This window comes from Elaeis guineensis, chromosome 2, assembly GCF_000442705.2.
Source record: "Elaeis guineensis isolate ETL-2024a chromosome 2, EG11, whole genome shotgun sequence".
Lineage (NCBI taxonomy): Eukaryota > Viridiplantae > Streptophyta > Magnoliopsida > Arecales > Arecaceae > Elaeis > Elaeis guineensis.
The window spans coordinates 98,371,489-98,392,611 of NC_025994.2; the positions used below are offsets into that span (position 1 = coordinate 98,371,489).

The following is a 21,123-nucleotide window of genomic DNA, read 5'->3' on the forward strand; positions in this document are numbered from 1 at the left end:
ACCATTCCGATTCCTAGCCATCAGAGCCAGAATTTAAGGGTGTGGGGGTGGTCTTACTGTCCTAAGATTCCAGCCAAAGATCTCATCAATATGAGTAGACCTGTACCAGATAGGAGGATCGATGCAGCATGGATTTAGCGAGTGGCTACCCATCCCAGGATCAGGCTCTTTCACTGAAAAGTTGCTTGGGATTGGCTCCCAACTTGGACACTTTTCAGAGATAGAGATATGAAAATTCCAACTTCCTATCCAGTCTATGGGTTAGGGAAGGAGTCGACAAAGTATGCTCTCATTCACTGTCCAAGGGTGAGTTTGATTTGAAGGATGACGGGTGGCCAGCAGTGGGAGGCACTTAGTGGCCCTTGGCTTTATTTCTAGATGCGATCCACCATAGTACGATCAAGGGTTCGATCGGGGACAGTAGGATGGCATATGTCATCTATCAAATTTGGCTATCCAGAAATAACTATGTTCGATGCTAAGATTGTGCCTACGTAGCATGTGCTAGAGAAAGCCTGATGTTTAGCTATGAAGTACTACTATTTCGATACTGCTAGCTCAAGCCTTATCACCTCGAGTTTCTAAGACTCTCCTACTGCACCTGCAGCGATTCAGAGGGTTATTTTCATTTTTGGGAGCTTCCACCCTCAGAATTTGTCAAAGTCAATTTTGATGGTAGTGTCAGAGATGATAAAGGTGGTTCAGGCTTTGTCATCTGGAGTTCGAATACAAGGCTTTTGGCAGCAGGGGTCTCAACTCTTTGGCCCGATTGTCCTCGATGCTGAGCTTCGTATCATTTGGACGGACATCATCTACGTGACGCAGGAGTTGCAGACTGAGAGAATCTTCATCGAAAGTGATTATGTCATTATTATTATCTGAATCCAAGATGAGACGAAATATCTGAATGTTCATCTGCTTCTCTACGACATCTAGAGATTCCTTTACTTTTTCATTGAAATGATTATTCGGCATGTCTATCGAAAGACCAACAGTGCTGTGGATTGGGTGATTTCCTTTGTTATCGAGTATTTTGGTGACTAGATTCAACGCTAAGATGATATTTGCCTTCGGACTTTAAAAAATATTTTATATTCTAATTTTTTGAACTGCTCTCACATTAGAATGATATGGTCATTTGTTTATATATATATATATATATATATATATATATATATATATATATATATATATATATATATATAAATTTCCTGCAATATATTTCTCCCAGTCTCACAAGGATCTAAATTGATGTTTAGATAGGAGCTACACGGCATAATGTGATGTGGGCCACGCCTCAATATATCAAGTATGCGGACGGCCTCCAGCTCCCTAGGTCCATTGGCCGTTCAAAAACCATTACCAACGTACGGCTTAAAATCACGATCCACGCAGTCTCTTCTCATTGGTCCAAACGATCCCTCTCATCCTGACCTCATAAATAGGGAATAAGCGCCGCTCTGTTGGTGGTCGACCAAATCGAGTGCCGCGAAATATTTCCTCTCTTCCGGCACAAAAGCCCTCGCCTTCGCGGACTCCCGAATGCTAAACCCTAGTTCTTCGTCACCATTGCCGGGAGAGGGAAGGCCATCGGCTCCGCTCCGCCGCCTCAAAGAAGTCGTCTTCTAGGAGTAGCAAGGCTGGCCTCCAGTTCCCCGTCGGTTGCATCGCCCGCTTCCTCAAGGCCGGCATTGCCGAGCGCGTCGGTGCAGGCGCTCCCGTATACCTCGCCGCCGTTCTCGAGTACCTGGCCGCCGAGGTAATGTGTGCTTTGTTCCTCCCCATCCCTCGTCCTTCCTTATTCTTTCTCTGAATCATATCTGGAGGAATAAATTTGATACCTGTTGCGGCCTTCTTCCGGTTGGGGCAGTCAGCCTGGAACCGACTAGCTGCGCCTGGGTGCCGACCGGCGGGAACGCCGGAAGATGATGTGCCATCGTTGGAGAAGGTGCAAATAGTCAAGGTCGAGAGCGAAAGCAAGAGTTGCGGTGGGCGTCAGCGATGATCTCCGCTCGATATCGAGAGAGACCTGTCAAGGAGTCCTGTTGAAGGTGGCTCCGACGAAAATCCTCCAACGAAAATTCTCCAACGCTCAAATCAAAAATGAGACTCAATAAAAAAAAGAGCAGAATCTCAACGTAGAGTCAATATTGCATATCTAGAAGAATTTTTGTTTATCTTCATTTATAGAAAAAGCAAAGTGGAGCAAAAGAGTCCCGTCATAGGTGGCTCCAACGAAAATCCTCCAACACTTAAATCAAAAATGAGGCTCAATGAGAAGAGAAGCAAAGTCTCAACGTGGAGCCAGTATTGCATACCTGGAAGGATTCTCGCTTACTTCCATTTATAGAAAAAACAAAATGGATGGTTAGAGGACAGGTGATAATGTCAATTATATTCTGTTATACGATGCCGCATGGATATTTTTAAATGCTGGCGGTAGATGTGCCTTCTATTATGCGTGCACGTTATCGTGGTAGCGGACGCTACCACGTATGAGGTACAATAAATGACCTCGTGAGCGCAATTAATGAATTCATAACATCGTATCATTGCGTGTAACTAATCGATCATAGTATGACTTCTGAATGACGTGATTTAATGTAGCTATGACTTCTGAATGGCGTGATTTGATGTAGCTATGACTTTTTAATGACATGATTTGATGTAGCCTGTCAGAATGGTGTGACGGTCATGTCTGATATTCGGCTAATCAGCTGAGACCTGCACCATGGGAGTTGGTAGAATGAGATCATTGAGGAGAGCCACCCCATCGTTGATTGGAGAAGTTGGTCGAGTATCGAGCAGGTAGTTAGTTATATACCGAATGTCATTCGATGTTGGTGAAAGTAGGTAGCATGTTGGATCTAGTCGGTTTGGTACCGACTAGATTAAGTACGCTACCCTTAGTCGGTCAGAGGTCATTGACAGTAGCTCGTGTAGAGCCAGTTGAGTGGGACTCGTTGATCCGAGCTGGGTTGAGTCATGGTAGCCTAGTTGGCTGAGAATCGAAGAAGAGAGGTAGTTAGTCGGGTGATGAGGATCTACCCTAATAATATCTTTGAGGGAATTTCTTAATTTTGGGCTGAAATCGTTGGGATTTCTGTGTTGGTACACATTATGTCTTAAAAAATTATAATTTTTAGATATTTTTGTCCATCAATTTTTTTTGTTTTGATCTTGAATTTTGTTGAAATTTGAGCTTTTTTGAAAAATTAAAAGTGTATTTGGTTAGCCATTAAAAAAATATTTTTTTATTTTTAATTTTTAAAAAATAAAAATCAAAAAATAATATTTAGTAACATCATGAAAAATAAAAAATCAAAATTAAAATAATCAAAATAATTATTTTACATGCAAAACAAAAATTTTTTACTTTTCAAAAAAATTATTTTTCTATTTTTTTACTTCTCCATATCTAAAATACCAAACCAAAAAGTAACAAATCTAAATTTTTCTCTCTCATCGAGGTGAAGCTCTCTCCCTTTTTGAATCCTTATACTTCATCGAGCTCTTCACCTGTCATCCTCAAATATTATTTTTTACTTTATAGCAACATAATTATCAAACATACTTTTTACTGTTTTGCTTTTACTCAATAATAAAAATAAAAAAATAAGAAAATATTTTTTAATAATTAAAAATTAAAAAGCAAAAAGCAAAAAATATAATAAAACACACCTTAAACTCCTTGTTTTGGTCGTGTGGGTGGGTCTCGGAGCTAGTCGGGAACGCAGCGAGGGACAACAAGAAGACTAGGATAATCCCAAGGCACATCCAGCTCGCGGTAAGGAACAATGAGGAGCTATCGAGGTTCCTGGGGATGGTAACCATCGCTAGTGGCGGTGTGATGCCCAACATCCACAACTTGTTGCTCCCGAGGATGACCGGCGCCGGCTTTTCCAAGTCCGCCGACGATGAGAGCTAACTTATTTTAGTTTTCTTTCACTTTTTCTTTCTTTCCTTCTATCTCTAATTTTATAGGTTGGTGGTGGGTCGAAGAGACATCCGATAAAAAGGGTGGTGAGTTGGGGATTTCTTTGGTAACTTGTCGGCTGGATAGATTTGATTGTGAATTGGACTTCCGAAATTCTTTTCGGAGACATCCAATAAAAAAGGCGGTGGGTTGGGATTTTTTTTTTTTTTTTGTAGAAAAGGTTGGGGATTTTTTTTTTTTTTTGGTAAGAAGGTTGGGGATTTCTTTGGTAACTTGTCGGCTGCATAGATTTGATTGTGAATTGGACTTTGGAAATTCTAGTCGAAGAAAAAGAATCTTTTTGTTTTTTTTTTTTTGGTGTATTCGTAGAATTTTTTGCTTTTCTTGATTTCTGGAATTGATTAAGTGGTATGTGGAAGTGGTTGAAATCTTATAAATTAATGGAAGGGTTCGCTTTTCTTGATTTCTGGAATTGATTAAGTGGTATGTGGAAGTGGTTGAAATCTTATAAATTAATGGAAGGGTTCGTTATCAAAATGCTATTGTGAAAAAGTTAGTGCGATAATGGGAGAATTTACTTGTCTAATAGTTGGATTAGTGGGTGCGGATGTATACTTAGTGGTTATTATCTATACCAATTTCCTTTCTGTTTAGTTTGAGTTCGATTGGGTTGGCTTGTCTCTAATCCCTTATTGAAAGAAAACTATGGATGTTTAGCAAAAAAACAAAAAAGAGAGAAAATTTTAGATGAATCGTACGAAACCTAATATGAACTTGAAACTGATCCATAGTTATTATTATATGTTTGCCTTCTACCAAAACAAATAATATGTTTTCCTTCATTGATATTAACTTCTTTCAAATTTAAAAGCTAATAATAAGAAGAAGAAAAAAAAAAAAAAAGGAACTATTGAAGATTTATATATTCTGTTACGCTAATTCTGATATCTTATACTTCTTAGAGTTCGTGTTTACAAATTTTTACAAATTTTCTGGCCGACTTCCGGAGACAGAATGAGAGAGAATGTCAATGTTATAACTCTTTTTTTGTTTTTTTGTTGCTTTGATACTGTTATAACCTTTAGGACTCGTTTGGTTGATGGAAAGTGGAGGCGAGGAGCACTTTCTGGGAAGTAAGGAAAGTGTCTCTTGTTTGGTTGAAGTTTCAAGAGGAGAGAGAATAAAAAAAGTACTTTTCATAGAAAGTCACTTTTCATATTTTATGAAAGTGGAAACCTAAGAAGATGGATTTTGACACTTTCTGTGACATGAAAAGTGATAGTTTTTTTTTCTTTTCTAAAATACCCTTTGATCTATAATTAAAATTTAGTAAAATATCAATAGATAGTTAGGATAAAATACTGAATAATAATATAATCTTATATTAATATTATCTTAATATTCATATAAATATAATATTAATATTTATTATATTTTAATATTATTTTAATATTTATATTAATATAATATTTTTATTAATATTAATATAATATTTGTACTAATATAATATCATATTTATATCTATATTAATAAATTTATTATATTAAAATATTCATATTATGTTAATAAAATATTAATATATTAGTATTATATTAATACAATAAATTATTATGATCTAATGTTATATTATAATATATTAATATTATATTTATATTAATATAAATATAATATTAATATTTATATAAAATTTATGAGTAAAAATATATGATTTTATATCTATTAAGGATATAATAGGTATTTTACACAGTTTTTTCAGAAAAATAAGTGTTCATCCAAACATAAGCTACTTTATAATAAGTCATCTTTCCATGGTCAATCAAATATACCAAAATTTTATTTTCAAAAAGTAATTTTTTTAAAAGTTACTTCTTAGAAAATTACTTTTCGAAAAGAAAAGTTCTTCCCGCGAACTAAACGAATCTTTAAAGCGATAAAGATGAGCTAATGTTTGCCGTAAACATTACCATTATAACAATTAATCAACCTGCAGATTGGTTAAGTGTTTCGATAACTATTGTTTTCTAATTTCTGTTTTTAAAAGATTAAAAATATTCAAAAGGTAAAAATTTTTAGTGCCATTGTTTTTATTCTGTTCTTGAAACTATTTTTAAAAATAAAAATATAAATATATTTTTTATTTATTTTAACTCTCATATCCGTGACATGGCTCAATTCTGAAATGTTAAATATTTGGGACGTTTCAAACTCTGCAGACAGTTCTATCTTGGTTGTTAAGTATTGTCATTGTATTTCTTCAGAATCTTAAATGACAAAATCCTTCGTTGCCGCAATTGACTGCATCTCTCTGTCTGACTTTCTTTTCCAAGGCCACACTCTTAAGAAATTCAATTTTTTTCAAAAGAGTTTTCCATCTCAATATCATGATCGCTGTTTGTCGCCACTATCACCACCATTAGTAAGGGGATTGGTTTTTCGTTGTAAAAATTAAAATAATATTTAATTTATATTTTTATAAGTAGAAGGTAGCCCACCAGAAGCATATAAGATCCTAAGGGCATTATCATTTTTCCTTTAATCTATCCTTGGGAAGCTAGAGTATAGTGCAGTAGCTAAAACACTAAAATTTCAAGATATACGTAGAAATTTACACTTTTAAAGTTTTCCCTAAACAAATTAACGGCTATAACTAAATCATCTTCAGGCTTTAAAATTGCCTGATAATTGCTTTTCTTTCCATTCCTGAAAAAGCAAAAGAATGATTATAAATACAATAAATCTAATTTTCTTGTGCATTAGATGGGCCTTATATAAGATCCGTCCAAGATGGTGAATCCAGCTATCGTGCATTGGTCTCAGTTACTGATGGCCCATCCGCCAATCCTTCATAATTCCAATAATCTTTGCCTTGTGGTTCATATTTTCTGGCCAGAAATGGTACACAGATTCAAGTTTATACACAACACCATGCCGAATCAGAACGCACATGCCAATTAGCAAATCATATGCTAGTATTTTTCGGTGTCATGAAGAACTGCAACCAAGAGATCAGAATGACAAATTCTAGCCATGGTGATAATATTTTTGTAGTGTAACCAAATATCTATGCCGTGAACAGAAAGAACTACTACAAAAGGCAATCTTAGCCAAGCCCAAATTACTCCTTAAGATATTTTTACAGCTTTAGAAAATTGAACGGAGCTACTAATTGGCTATTCCTCATTATCATATGCTAAATTAAAGAATTTGATCGGTGGACCAAAACAAATAACATATATCCTATCAATTACTAGTTATCACAACTTAAAATTGAATTCAACATTCAAGAATGGAAAAGGGGAAAAAAAACATACATACCTACTCCACATCTAGAGTTAGCTTTCATCATCATCAGAACTGGAACTATCTACTCGTCGATCCTTTATTGCTGGAAAAAGCAGCTGTCTTGGATCCGGTCGTGGATCTCGCACAGGTGAAGATGTCACCATTTCTTTAATTGGTGTTTTTGTTACTTTCTTTGGTAATTCTCTCACTTCTTTGCATGCCTTGTCTACCATACCAAGAAAGTCCCGGATGATCACAAACAGACGCAATCCCTCATCCTTCCCGGCACTTCCATGGAAATAATCAACTGTGCTCTTCACCAATAATCTTATTCTCTTTTCTTCCTCCAGTAGGAAAGTGGCATCAGCTTCAGCTTGCTCTACAAAACACTTCAGTGAGCGGTGAAACCCACTTTCCTCTTCCATGCTCTTCATGCATGTATTGAGGAACTCTTTTGTTTTCAGCAGCCTATGGCCAAGACTTGCCACTGTACTGGTTAAAGCATCAGCATCCAAACCTGCTGCCTTCTTGACGTTCTCAAGTTCTTCACCTAAACCTGAAACAACTTTAAGGCCAAGTTTACGGTAATGATCTTCAGAATCTTGGCAAGCATCATCAATAAAATCATCCAAGTTCACGCTGGAGATGCTCCCACTCTGCTCCCTGGCCAGACGAACAGCACGCACACCTTCGGATCTAATAATCTCTTGGACAACGAAATGCAACAATGTTGTCTTCCCATCAGTTCCTTTTACATCTGCAAGCTTCAGGAGTGTGTCGAGTTTGAAGGCTTGTGCTCCTCCACGGTAGGTACCATCATTCATGCGATTACCAGTTTTAAGAACAGCTTCCAATAGCTTTAAAAATAGACGACTATTTCTGAGCTCTGTACAAGCTATCTGATGAAAGTGAAGTGAAAATACCACGTGATTTACATACATCATTTTTCGGAAGAGTTTTTTGCACAAACTACTAGCCAAAAGTAAAATACACTCCCATATAGAAATATAGGTTGCAATAAATACAGTGAATATTATTTCATGCTCGAAGTAATTTTGAGATTCAAGATGTTGTGTTAATAAAAAAACCGACAGACCGTTGTCCATGTAAACTAAAGAGCTCTTTACCGGTGAACATAAAGCAAATTTATGCATGATGGTGAGATTTTTATATTGCAAAAGTGAAAAAAAAAAAAAAAAAAAAAAAAAAAAGGATGATTGGGAGATCACAAATTCCCAAGATGATGCATTCCTTAATAGGTAAAACATAAAGGCCAAATCAAAGAAGACAAAGATCAGACATCTAAGGGGGAGGGTGTGGTGATGTTGAAAATCAGGATGTATTAGAAAAGGGAGAACAAATGCTAATTAATGAAATCAACTAAACCGATCCATGTCATGTGGCAGCAGCTCAGCAAATGTAGTGTCTAATCCAAACAACACCCTTCAGTAACAAATCTAGTAAATCAAGCTTGCAAGGTTCAATAGAGTTCCCTTAACCGTAGCCAGCAGAATTTTGCTGGTTTGCAAAGAAAGGTAAAAGAATGAGAAACCAAGCGGAACAAGAACATATTTATGAAAAAGTACAACAACAAGAAAAACGATGATTGAGGCCGATGAAAGAGGAATTAAGATAGGCTGCTCACCTCAACAAATAAGAAGGATCATTCTTTACCTACAAAACATGGAAAAGTGGGAGACATCCCACCTGTTGAAGAATATGGTAGTTTCAATTGCCTATCTTTGTAAATCCAGCATGATGATTTAAGGACAAAAAAATTAAAAAAATGCATGCTGATGTGAAATCAGCCTATAAAGCATCCAGGTTTGATTGGCTTGTGAATTTGGATAATTGACTTTCTCTACATTAGTTGTTGCTGGTCAGAAGCCTTGCCCGATATCGGAGCAACGCTGTTGGTGAAGCCAAGTCTCTTGTATCAACATAAGAGACTGAACCAACTCAGTCAGTTGGCACCCTCTTAGTATATGAAGTTACATAAGCACATTAAAGGTCACAAACAGGTGCTTTTCAGATTAGTCATAAATCAATATGATCAAATCCTGGAGTCCCAAGAAGATCAGTTGACATCCCAAATTGAATGTTGCTCAAAACTCTTTTATATTCGAGTCTGTTTTCTGGTTAGTGTTCATTTATGATCTTTTGTCATATTTTGGATAGCGTACTTATGAGGTTGAATCATAATATAAGCCTACTAATGGCCTGAATGGTGCCACTGACCCATTATTCCATTTACATGAAAGGCCTTTATGCCAATTCCTAGCAACTATTCTCACACAGTAGTGGTCATGAAGAGTATTGAGACAAGGTATTAAGTCAATGTTTAGGGTTCTATCATGACTAGAAATGTTCATGGCAGTCTAATTTCAGATTCAGTTATGTCCAAGAAATCTTAGTCAACAAGATAAATGGGTCCGGTGCCTTCCTGCATAGGGGCTTCATGGTATCTGAACGTTGTAACAACACAAATTGAGTGTTTAGAAAGAAGTCCATTTTTAACTCAGAGCATTATGGTTGGGCACCTTATCCTTCACTAATGAGGACAGTACCATTATGACTAGAAAGGGAGTCTCCCATAAGTTCTATTCTTTTATTTTCTGAAGATGAATTAAATTTCACAAAGTCATTCTCCAGCCTTTTCTTTTCTTCTTACTCTCTCTCATGTTAGATTCCTCTATTCTACTCCCACTGTGTTCAAAGATTCACTTTGTTTCAAGTCAACCGCTAGATTTTAAACTTAAATCATGGAATTCATATGGCTATAAGACTAATGGAAAAGATCTGACCTCAAAACAAGCTATATTAACTAAAAGTAATAAACAAAAAAGGGAAAAAGAAAATGAAGATCAACACTTGCCTCTAATGTTGAAAAAGATTCCTTAGTGCTCAAGGCTTCCTCAGGTAGAGAAGACATGAAAAGCAATGCATCTAACCGTTGATAAGCAAAAGGGATATCCACCAGCACCTTTATGAACTGTTCTGCAGGTCCAAGTTGGGCAGGATCACCAGTATATAGTCTGAGTCGTAGCTCTTCATCAGCAGTAGGAGCCATTTTCAGCAATGTCTGGATTAACTCTGTAGGAAGCTCATTTCCTGGTCAGGGGAGAAAGGAGAGCATGAAGCAAATGCATTAACAAATATATATCAGGAACTTTGTATACAAATTTGCAAACACTTGTGTCACAAAAAGACAGTGAACCAATGGAAAAACAGAAAGAGTTCCTGAAATTATTATCCTTAGATGCTACATCAGATTACTGACAGACTCGGACACTATTAACTAATGCTCCATGGACAAAAAGACTTTTCTCATTTTGACACATGTCAAGAAATTGAGTTGGAAGAAAAACGAATTAATTCATAAAACTGTTTGGACAAAATATATCATATCAATAAATATAGAAAAAAATATTACAAAGTATTAAAAAGTAAAGTCCTATGTATAAGGAAAAAGAAAGCAATTTCTTTCATCATGTTTTTTCATTCAAATTATTTCAATTTTTTAAACATCTTGTTGAATATCTCCTCTTCATTTCTTAAAAATCCACAAATTAGCATGAAACCGAGCATGAATTTCTTAGATTCTAACATGCCAATAAGTTATGTATCATGGAGGCAGACCATTTGTTCTATTTGGAAGGATGCAAGAATTCAAGTAAAATGACAATTAAAATATAAAAGCAGGGAGGTCTTATCAGAAATTTATTAAATGTTACATATTTTGCCAACTTTAAGAAATTTAGATTCTCACACAGCATCTGTTCTTGCACAAGCATGTTACTTAAAACATATTAATATAAAAGCTACCTTCCATAAGCGCATCACAAACTTCTTCTGTTCTTACACTCAGTGCCTTTAATGAAATTGCTAAATTCTGTGACTTCTTTGGATCAAGAATTCGAACATATTGAGCAGATGGATCTTTAAGTAATGACTCCTTCTTGCCTTCACTCTTGTGCTTGTCAGTAGAGCTGTAACCAAATAGACTTTCTATCATCTCCTCGTTAAACCTGCAGAATAAAAATCATTTGTTTAGTGTATCAATGAAATGCAAATTCAATACAGTATTAAAGAGACATAAAGCTTACTGGAAGGAACCCGCTTTAATCTGATTCCAGACCATTGACTGATCAGAGTTTGCAAGAACTTTGTCCCAGAATAATGGCTTCAGCTTGGTTTTTGGTGCATTACTGTCAGCATTCTCACCAAATGGCGGGCCAGAAGGTGGTTTTGGCCCAGCTGATGGTGGCTGATGCGCTCTTGCTAATGGTGGACGAGGAGGTAAAACAGCTTTTGGTGGTGGTGGAGGGGGTGCACCAGGTGGTGGAGGGGGCGCACCAGGCTTTTTATTGGGCAGTGGAGGTGGTGGAGCAGGAGGGGAGGGAGCAGCCTTCAGAACAGGAGGCATGGGTGGAGGAGGTGGTGGTTTGGGTGGAGTATTGCTTGGTGCATTAAAAGCCTTGGTGGACAAATTGGAAATCACTGAGTGCACTTCAGGTGCTGGAGATTGAGCTGAGCCAATATGTAATGATGAGGCATGATCATTTTGGCTTGAATAAGTTTTTAAAGGCAAAGCCCCCAACTTATTGGGGTCAATCGGATTTCCACGGTCTGAAGACTTTTTTGAAGAACCTGGTATAACACTACAAATCAGCACTGTGAAATATAAGGTCCATACCATAAAAGATACAAATAAAACCTAACCATACCAGAGAAGTCGCTCAAACTTAAACTCAAAAGTGGCCTATCATCGCTTTGGCTGTATCTTGAGAAGCCTTTGTTTCTTCGGCATCTGTTATAACAAATAAAGATGCATGCTGCAAGAAAAGATGTCCCAACTGCTGTTAGAACTACAGCAATAACAACTGACCTTTTGCTGTTGTTTTCCTTCTCTGCAGATACAACTGGAGCTGCATCCGGACTAAATTCAAACAGTGGAGGTGATTGGCCACCAGAAGTAATATCTGGGAAGAATCGATTAGGAGATGCTGGCCTTGGAGGTGCTGGAACAGATGATGGTGCGGGAACAGAGGATGGTGCTTCCACTCCAGGGCCTGGGGATAGAGCAGTTAAAAGGGCTGGAGCTGGTGCCAAGATGGGTGATGCAGTTGGAGAAGGTTGATCAGCCAAACGCCTTCTTGAAACAGGAAGCCAGCCCAATGACTCAAAACAAAAAGCACGCCAATTTCTCAGACTGTTCTCTTCAGAGACAGGCAACTGGAAGTTTTGCCTGCTCAAACAATTCAAAAAGGTGTCCTTAATTTCAGGGGGGAGAAGAGAGATGGCTTCCTGTATGCTGCCTTTGGTAAATGAGTCATCAAAGCTTGTCACAAGTTCTTTTACGTCTTTCATATCTAGACCACAATCAACCCACATTTGTTCCACCTGTTGCATCGCATCTCTGCCATCAGCCAGAGTTTAACAATATATTGCTTGAAACATATATTATCAACCAATTAACAAGAGTATGTTGCTCACAACAGATTCCAAGAACTAAAAGAATAAATTTCAAGTTTGGAGATAAAATAATCGATGCATAACCAACAAGTTTTTAAATTATAGTAGATATAATAATTCTGATCATTGTCAAAGTATGACAATTTGTGGAACGGGCCCAAAGCGTGATTGAATTAAACCTATGACAAAGAATGGAATTTCTAAAGCAGCAAGTTCTAAGTCTTGTCTAAAATTAGGAAAACTACTTTAAAAGATATCCAAGCCCTATGGTGCATTAGATCTAAAATCCAAAATGAGTAGGATGTGGAATGATATGGATACATTAGAAGCAAGCATTGCAATGAATGAATTATTTTTTATGACATGAAACCCGCTTATAAAACTACATGACTTGCATGCCATTAATGAGACAATATACAAAGGATATAATATACATTTAGAATGACACCACATTGATGTTTGCATATAGCTTCTGTTATGATCAGGCATAATGAGTTTCAATATATAGGCAGTTTCAGACAATAAATTATATGACAACCATAAACATCCAGCTTTGTCCCATCCATTTGGGGTTTAGCTTTATGGGTTCTTAATTGCCAAGCATCACTATACACGCACATATTGTTTTAAGCTTTTCCATATCCTTTATTACAATCTTCGTCCACCTTACTTCAGTTCTTCCCCCTTTCCTACATCCTTATAAGATATCAAAATGAATCAGAAAAAACATAGGTTAAACATTATTTTGAAGTCTATGGTATTTCTTTGGACCTTTAAATGCATATTTTTGGTAGTTTTAGTCTGAAAAATAATAAAATTATACTTAAAGGTTGATGCCATTTTACAATGTTTTGATGACAACCTATAAAGGGACAATTTGACAATCTAAATGTGTATGAAATTCAAGCTTTAGGAATAGCCATCACTTTCCAGAAAAAACAACTCCCTTTCAATATCTTTCAAATCTAATAACACAAGTCTTCCGAGTTTTCTAAAAAAAGATGAATCAAAGATACATGTTTAAATTTGAGTATATGCTCTCTGAAAATCAAAGAAACAAAGGATTGGCAGGAAAAAAGGCATAACTTACACATGCATGCAATAAATTTGCCACTAAAGTCTGCTTTGGCTGAAACTCTAAAGTCAACCTTAGTTTAGGACCAGTTCTTGCGGAAATCCAAACATAATGGTTTCAGCTTCCAAGACCGGCACAAATCTTAAAACCATGATCCACAAATGTCAAGCATAGGTACACATGGAACAAAAGAACAGACATAGGATAGGAATGACATATCAATCATGTATGCAATGTAACAACTACTTACAGTAAGGGCCTATTTGGATGGTGGAATCCACCATCTGTGGATGAGCGAATAAATGAAGTAGTGTGGATGAGCGAATAAATGAAGTAGCAGGGTTGTGCGGCTTGATCCTTATTTTTAAGGGACAAGTAAATCCAATTGTGAGGTGATTTATCATATCATTAAAAATCCAGGATTAGCTATGTCCATCAGCTGCCCTGTCTTTTTGAAGTGCTCCACTTCCCATGTAAATCTAAAATGGAACCCTTGCCTGAAAGATCTTATCTTACCGGGTAGATAAGATCTTCCAAAATCCATGTAGGCATTAACAGACTATTTTTACTGTATCTGACTACTCCTTTATCATTTCAAAGTCAAGATGAATCAAACACCAATAGCTTGAAACATGAAAGATTGGCAAAACATGTCATCAAAAAAGATCCACAAACAGACAAGAAGCACAGAATTTGTAGCATAGAAGTGAAATTATGTGCAAAACTTGATGCAAGTGCCAAGGTATTGAGTCTAAAGCACAAGATGATATGATACATGACAACCTGAGGACATAAAGAAATAAAGAAGACATCACAAGCACAAGAATGTATCAACTTAGCTCACTCAAGGCAATACAGATGCTTCAATGATGATGATGAGGCAATTCCTTAGGTAAATTTGCTGGTATCAAAGATGAAGCTGGCAATAATCATGATTGTGATCGAAAATGACAAAGACAACTTGAATGTCAAGGGAAATGGAATTAAACCACAATGTAGCATGGCTAGCTGTAAGCAAATGCCTAAGAGGTCCACCAAAATTTGTATGCAACAATATAAACTGCAAACTAAGATGTTCAATGCAGGTTGATGATGAGATAAACTAGATGGTGGTGAGTTCGTAGATGGTGAGGAAGATCTTCAAAGAATACAACCGGCAGCAAATGTGAACTAGCCTAAAAATGATAACATGACATAGCAAGGTTAAATAAGGTTACTCTTTATGTGTTGTTTATTCTCTGAACTAGCACAACACTCGTAAACTCCATTCCATGTCAAATAATGTCGCACCACTTGCAAGTAATGTCAATCAACACTAGGCCATCCTTTTCTTATGCAATATAGCTGACGTAATAAATATATCCTGGGAATTTCCCCTCAACGTTCCAGTTTTAAGCAGAAAGTGCATTTGCACTTGTCCATCATATTCTCCATTTCTCCCTGGGATATGCTATTTTATCTCTCTCAGGTCCTTATAGTACTAAACCAAGAACGAATAACTGATGAGAGGAAAGACAAAAAGACATTAACCTGGATGGCAATGAATTTTACTCAAAAATAAGACAATAACTTGCCCCATGGGTCCTACTGAAGATTAAAGGCAATGTACCATTCAATTAAAGCATTATTAATCATGATTAAGAAATTAGTCTAATATTTCTTGGATGAAACAGATATCATCTTTGGTCTAATTCCAAGCCGTTATGACAAAGCATGTCCTCGAAGTAGCCGTAAAAATTCGATCTTTATAAAGGGAAATAGGATAGAATCCCCTTACCGCATCTTCATTTATATCTGGAGACGCCTGCACCAAAGAGAAATCGCTCAAATCCAAGAACAGCCGTTGCCTGCCCGCCAAACCTCTCGGCACCAGAACATAAAACAAGATCGCACAAACAACGGCGAGTCCGTACTTCCCGAAACCCATTGTCATTTCTTGCTTCGATCTTCCAACCGAGTCGCACCTCTTTCCCTTCTCATCTCATCAATTTCCGTCCTCGAATCAGCTCCAATAGCGTGCAGCCCAATCAAAATCTCTTCCCTAATAAACCCTAAGCATCAAGGCAAAATCCAGATAAGGCTCCAAGAAAATATCTCTTTATCCTTTTTAGGCAATATGATCGAAAAGCACCTTGAAGACCTCAACAAATTCCAGATATGCGCTATAAAATAATCTTTTCTCCTCCAACATCCGAATCCGAGCGACGATTTGAAATTTTCCTTCAAATTAATCTTGGACGGCCTTTTCTTTTGGATTCGAACCAGCTCATAGCATTCAAAAGCGCCGAATTCATAAATCCCGATGGCTGCTGACCAGATAATTCTCCCGAATCAAGAAAGACCACAAGCTCTGGCGATTTTGTTGTTCGAGTAAGTTTCGCCGATGGCGGTCGGGAAAAAGAGGAGGAAGGAAGGAAGGGTGGCAGGGACGCGGAAGGAGAAGAAAGACGCGTGAGAGAGGGATTAACGGATAGCTGTCTTCGGTTGGCAACAAAACAGAAGAATATGTTATTTGCTTTGAGGTGGATCACCGCTTACTTGGATTTAACCTGGAAAAAACGCTGAATCCCGATTCAAATCCAAAAATAGATGAGACAAGGGCAGAGTAGTTTAATTTTGAAACTAAAGGGTGTATTTTGAGATTTTAGTATCACATTCATGGTTTAAAAATAACAGCTGTTGTAACGATTTCCGAGCCGGTATATAAAATGCCATGGAAATAAGGACGGAGATCTGGACCCACTCTGGTTTGGGGTTGGACTACAGAGAGGCGGTTCGCCGGTCATGCAGGCTAAGTACATCCTCAAAATTTCAAATGAACGAGACAAAATACCAGCCCAAAAAAGAGACCAATTTTTTTTTTTTTAATAAAATGGAGCATTCAAACGAGTTTTTATATAACTACATTCAAAAAAATTAAAAAATAAAATATCTCTAATCTAATTCAGGATTGACTCTAAGCAAGTCCATAAACTAAATTTGCCTTCCTAAAAATATGTCTCATTATGAATTCAGCTCAGCGCATTCGAAGAGAAAGATATATATGTCCCGCAAGAGTGAATTATTGGATGTCCCTCATGAATATCTCTGAATCCAAGACACCACAACCGCAGAGTCGTCCTCAATATCTATATGATCTGCCCCTAGGTCCAGTACGGACCGTCGATAGGCAACTCTGGCCCAGACTGCACAAAGCTCCACCACAGAAATCATGGTCTCAATCAAGTACTGGCCCCTTGCCACCACTAATTTGGAATCAAGCCCATGTATGACAAAGCCCGCTTCACCTCTTCTGTCCTTGATGCTCCAATCAAAATTGACCTTTACATATCTTAGAGGAGAGGGCTCTCAAACAATGAGCATCCAATAGATCGCTATATGAGCAGAATAGGAGTCCAGATCACCTTAAAAAGATCAGTATTATACTATGTTATTTAGCACTATAACAACACGCTGTAATGTAAATAATATACTATATTTTATCCATACTTTTAAAATAAATAAATAAGAATATAATACTTTTAGATTTAACATTTCCTACGTCACACATCTCCAAAAGAGATTATGTAATTTGGAATACAATATTTAATTATTCATATAAATTGTGAATATGAAAAGATAATGCAATTATTTTTTGATATTGGCCATTTTGTTTCATCATTATTCTGGCAAAACAACAATTATAACTTTTATTAGTTGATACTTAACTATTATTTTTGTGACAAATGATGTTCCTTATTACCTTATTTATTCTTACAATGATGTAATTTGCTTATTTATCCCTACACAGAGTTATTTTTGTATATTTACCCTAACATCATTCTCCATTAGAGATGTTGTTGAAGTGTTACTAAGTTTACAAAATAATAATTTTACTCTTAAATATCCAGCTCCAAAAAAGTAAAACTAAACCTCTCAAGCATTAAGACAACATTTAGCAATGGCTTAAAATGATGATTTGTTTTGCTTAAACTGATAAAATTGGGCATAAGAAAGATCCAAAATGTATATCAATTTCACTACTACTCCGTGTGTCACTGCATGTTGATTGATGCGGTTTGCAGCATGCTTGCATGTGGTTGAATTATCCAATTATACCTCAAACACCAAAGCTCTAAGTTAGAATTGGGCATGATTTGAGCCTAGTTTCTAATAATTGAAGGTTGAACATTTTTGAAATGCCAACATATTCGAGTAAGGATAGAGCTTACTAAGGAGAACTTCTACCCTGGGCATCATGAGGCGGTATATGCAACCAACAAAGCTGCTTGTTTCTGTGGTTTCATTCATCAAGTACTTGTATCAATATATTGTTACAAGAACAAGCATCTATAATTATCTACATGCATGATCATGTAGTGCATGCAGTATAAGATATAACTTTTGCTAAGGCCGAAATGCAATCCAACGTGGTCAAAGAAGGTGCATGGGCATGGGATTGGATGATTTGAGTCTGATAATGTGGGTTAGTTTGGGACCACGTCGAAATGGTGCTAACAACCTAGTAGGGTGATATCATTGGAAGATGGGTTTCATTGCACCATCATTCAATACACCCAAAATTTGGTCCGATCATGTTTGAGTGAATCCATATTCAAAGCAGTGCAATTTGCATCTTAGCAAGCAAAAGCCATATTTATTGGTAGAGATTAGGTCTAGAACTGAGTTCAGGTCAATCCGATTTCAAATCGAACTTTGGACTAAATTCGGAATAATTCAAATCGGACTTAGACCTAATTATTTGATCGTTTGTTTTTTAGATCGGACTCGAATATACCTACGATCCAGTTCAAGTCCGAGGTTCAATCGGACCAAGAGCCTGAAGTTCGTATGAATACGCATGCATGAGGTGCAATTAGAAGGCAAAACAACCAAAAGGGAAAAAGAGCGGAAGAGAAAACTTTGAATGCCAATAGCTTCAAATACTAGATATTTTCTTGCTTCTCTTTGTTCTTTAAATCTTTTTAAGATTTGTTTCATAGTATTCTTAAAAAATAGATGATCTTTTCCAACTTAGATACTTAGGTACAAGCACGGCAAGTATTTCCTTAATTTTGAACTATAAATTGTTGAAACTTTTCTTTTTATTTTTGTTCATAGGGCTTCACATAGTGTCATACTCCGTGCCAACACATTTCACTATTTATATTTTCAAGGAATCTTTTTATATTGTTTGTTCAATTTGAATAAAGTGTACTTACTGATGTTGGTCCATATTTATCTATCCAAAGATCATGACTGTTTTCCCTATACTCTGAATTTTTTCTTTTCCGTGGGAATTTTCAAATTCTCCTCCTCAATCAATTGTCATGTCTTTCTCCTTACATCTATTCTTTTAATAAAAACCTAATTAGTTAGGAGGATTGTCGGTTGCATTGAATTTAATTAATTTCTATGGCTACTTTAAGGATACATACATACATATGTATATATGTATATGTATTTATGTAAGTGTGTATTCTTATTAAAATAATATTTTATTAATAAATTTTGTTATGTCAATAGTATTTTTTTGAAAAAAAAATCATAAACCTCACCCCCCTGCTAAACAGTGCTGATTCCAAATCATACATCTTTGTGGAGAAATTCAGACACTTTACATGCATTATCAATATAGTATTCTATCGAGGCAAGTTACTTACTCCAAGATGCGATCTCATTTCCACACGTCTTTCACATTTTCGAGAAAGTTATAAATTAGAAGCTTCTTAGTAGCTGATGCTTAAGTCTTCCCTAATTATGGCGACTATTGTTACGAAACAAGCTGTAATTCCCACAATCTCAAGACAACAAGAAATTTTGGAACCACTTAAACTCGTTTAACGTGCCCTTCTCGGACCACTTGAAACCAATGAGTTCCCCAACGAAGACAGGGACGCCGCTCCCTCGTTGCGCACGTGACGCTGCTGGAGGTTTTCCCAAAGCCCGTGTCACCGCGGGCTGCGCTTAAGTTGGACCATCTGCCTCTCGTCCATCAATCTCGACCGCCCAATAATTGGACTCCTTTGCATGGGCCCACTCTTCAAGATGGTCTCATTCACACAATCGGTCAGCCCATTTTTGTAGATCGTGGCACTTGATGTACTATAAGCTTTAACTCTAATCCTGATTGGGTTTAAAATCTAAGAATCTGTTTGATTGAAATATATCATATTATGAAATAATTTAATAATTTTTAAAATTATTTATCTAAAAAAATAATTATAAAAAAATAATTTTTATCATATTTAATTGTTGAAAAAATTATTTTAAAAAATAATATTAAAAAAAATTATTATGTTTAATTGGATGTAAATTTAGATGAAAATGTGATCTAATTTACAAACATAATATAAAATATTTTTTTAATATTAACATTATAACCACATAACTTTTTAGCTAATATCATCTTCATTTTATTTTTTTTAATTTTTTATTAAATAAATTTAAAAATATATAAAAATAAATTTAATAATTATATATACAGTTCTATTAAAAATATTTTTATCAAATATAAATTATCATCATTTAAAAATTTATCAAATATCAATCTTTCATAATATTTATTTTATTTAAAAAAATAAATATTTTTTTATTTTTTATATTAAATATAATAATTAAATATAAAATTTATTTTTTATATCAGATTATTTTCAACCAAATGCGTCCGAAGGGACTTTCGGCTTCCAAATCTGGATTACTTCCAGGAGGGAGGGGTGGAAATTAATGTAAGACCTCAAGCCTAGACTAGATGTACCTCGTCTAAGGTGGGCCCAATTAGAGATAAAACCTCCACCTCGTCAGAACCGCAGTGATGCACGGAAAATGTAGGAAAGACTGGAAAAAGATAAAATATAGTACAAAACAACGAAAATAGACAACCATGTTGAGTTACGAAAAAAAAAAAAAAAACAACCATATTAACCTCAACTAGCGCTCTCGATGGATGCACGCACGATTATTTCCTTAGCGCCAAAGAGCAAAAGTTTTTATTACCTTTATTTATTTATTCATTTATTTACACAAATAACGAAAACCTAGTATTCTCCTACCCAAAAGTTTGTTTATTTTTAAGGCCCATTTACTTGCGTCGAGCATGTTTTAAATCCACATCTACTTGCTACTCTACGAAATCAAAAGCATTGAAATTCTCATGTTATTGACGGTTTACGGTCATTTAATTTTTGTCTTGTGTTAATAATCTAGATTTTTAGATTTGGATCTGGATTTAAGTCAATTCATCGTGGCCTTACCGAGCATCGGGTTGGTCCAAGTCAGGAACCCATAGTCCCATCTAAAGTTGACTGCGTAGGAGTCGGCAAGAGGAAGACTTAGACAATATATTTACTTGGGACACTTGAATTAATCAACCGAT

At 36.1% G+C, this 21,123-nt stretch overlaps 1 protein-coding gene across 6 annotated transcripts; it reads right to left on the reverse strand.

The window, feature by feature from the left end:
* Positions 1-6,521: 6,521 nt before the first annotated feature.
* LOC105050166 (formin-like protein 11) lies at positions 6,522-16,316 on the reverse strand. 6 transcript variants are annotated; one of them, XM_019854118.3, is made up of 7 exons: positions 15,547-16,316; positions 11,947-12,622; positions 11,326-11,869; positions 11,045-11,247; positions 10,095-10,330; positions 7,253-8,118; positions 6,522-6,819 (listed from the first exon to the last, which is right to left on the reverse strand). In XM_019854118.3, exons 1-6 carry the CDS (start codon positions 15,700-15,702, stop codon positions 7,270-7,272), a joined length of 2,664 nt encoding a protein of 887 aa, XP_019709677.1. In that variant the 5' UTR covers positions 15,703-16,316; the 3' UTR covers positions 6,522-6,819; positions 7,253-7,269. The 6 variants fall into 6 exon arrangements, with proteins under 6 accessions (XP_019709677.1, XP_019709680.1, XP_073108438.1 ...); XM_019854121.3 differs by having other exon boundaries at positions 6,522-6,929; XM_073252337.1 differs by lacking the exon at positions 6,522-6,819 and having other exon boundaries at positions 7,021-8,118; positions 11,947-12,029; positions 12,108-12,622.
* Positions 16,317-21,123: the final 4,807 nt, after the last annotated feature.

Excerpts from the sequence above, each read along its gene's own strand:
- LOC105050166 (XM_019854118.3), bottom strand. The coding sequence starts at position 15,702 with ATGACAATGGGTTTCGGGAAGTACGGACTCGCCGTTGTTTGTGCGATC. Across the intron at positions 11,870-11,946 it reads AAGTTTGAGCGACTTCTCTG|GTTCTTCAAAAAAGTCTTCA; the intron begins GTATGGTTAGGT and ends GTGTTATACCAG. Across the intron at positions 11,248-11,325 it reads ATTAAAGCGGGTTCCTTCCA|GTTTAACGAGGAGATGATAG; the intron begins GTAAGCTTTATG and ends TTTATTCTGCAG.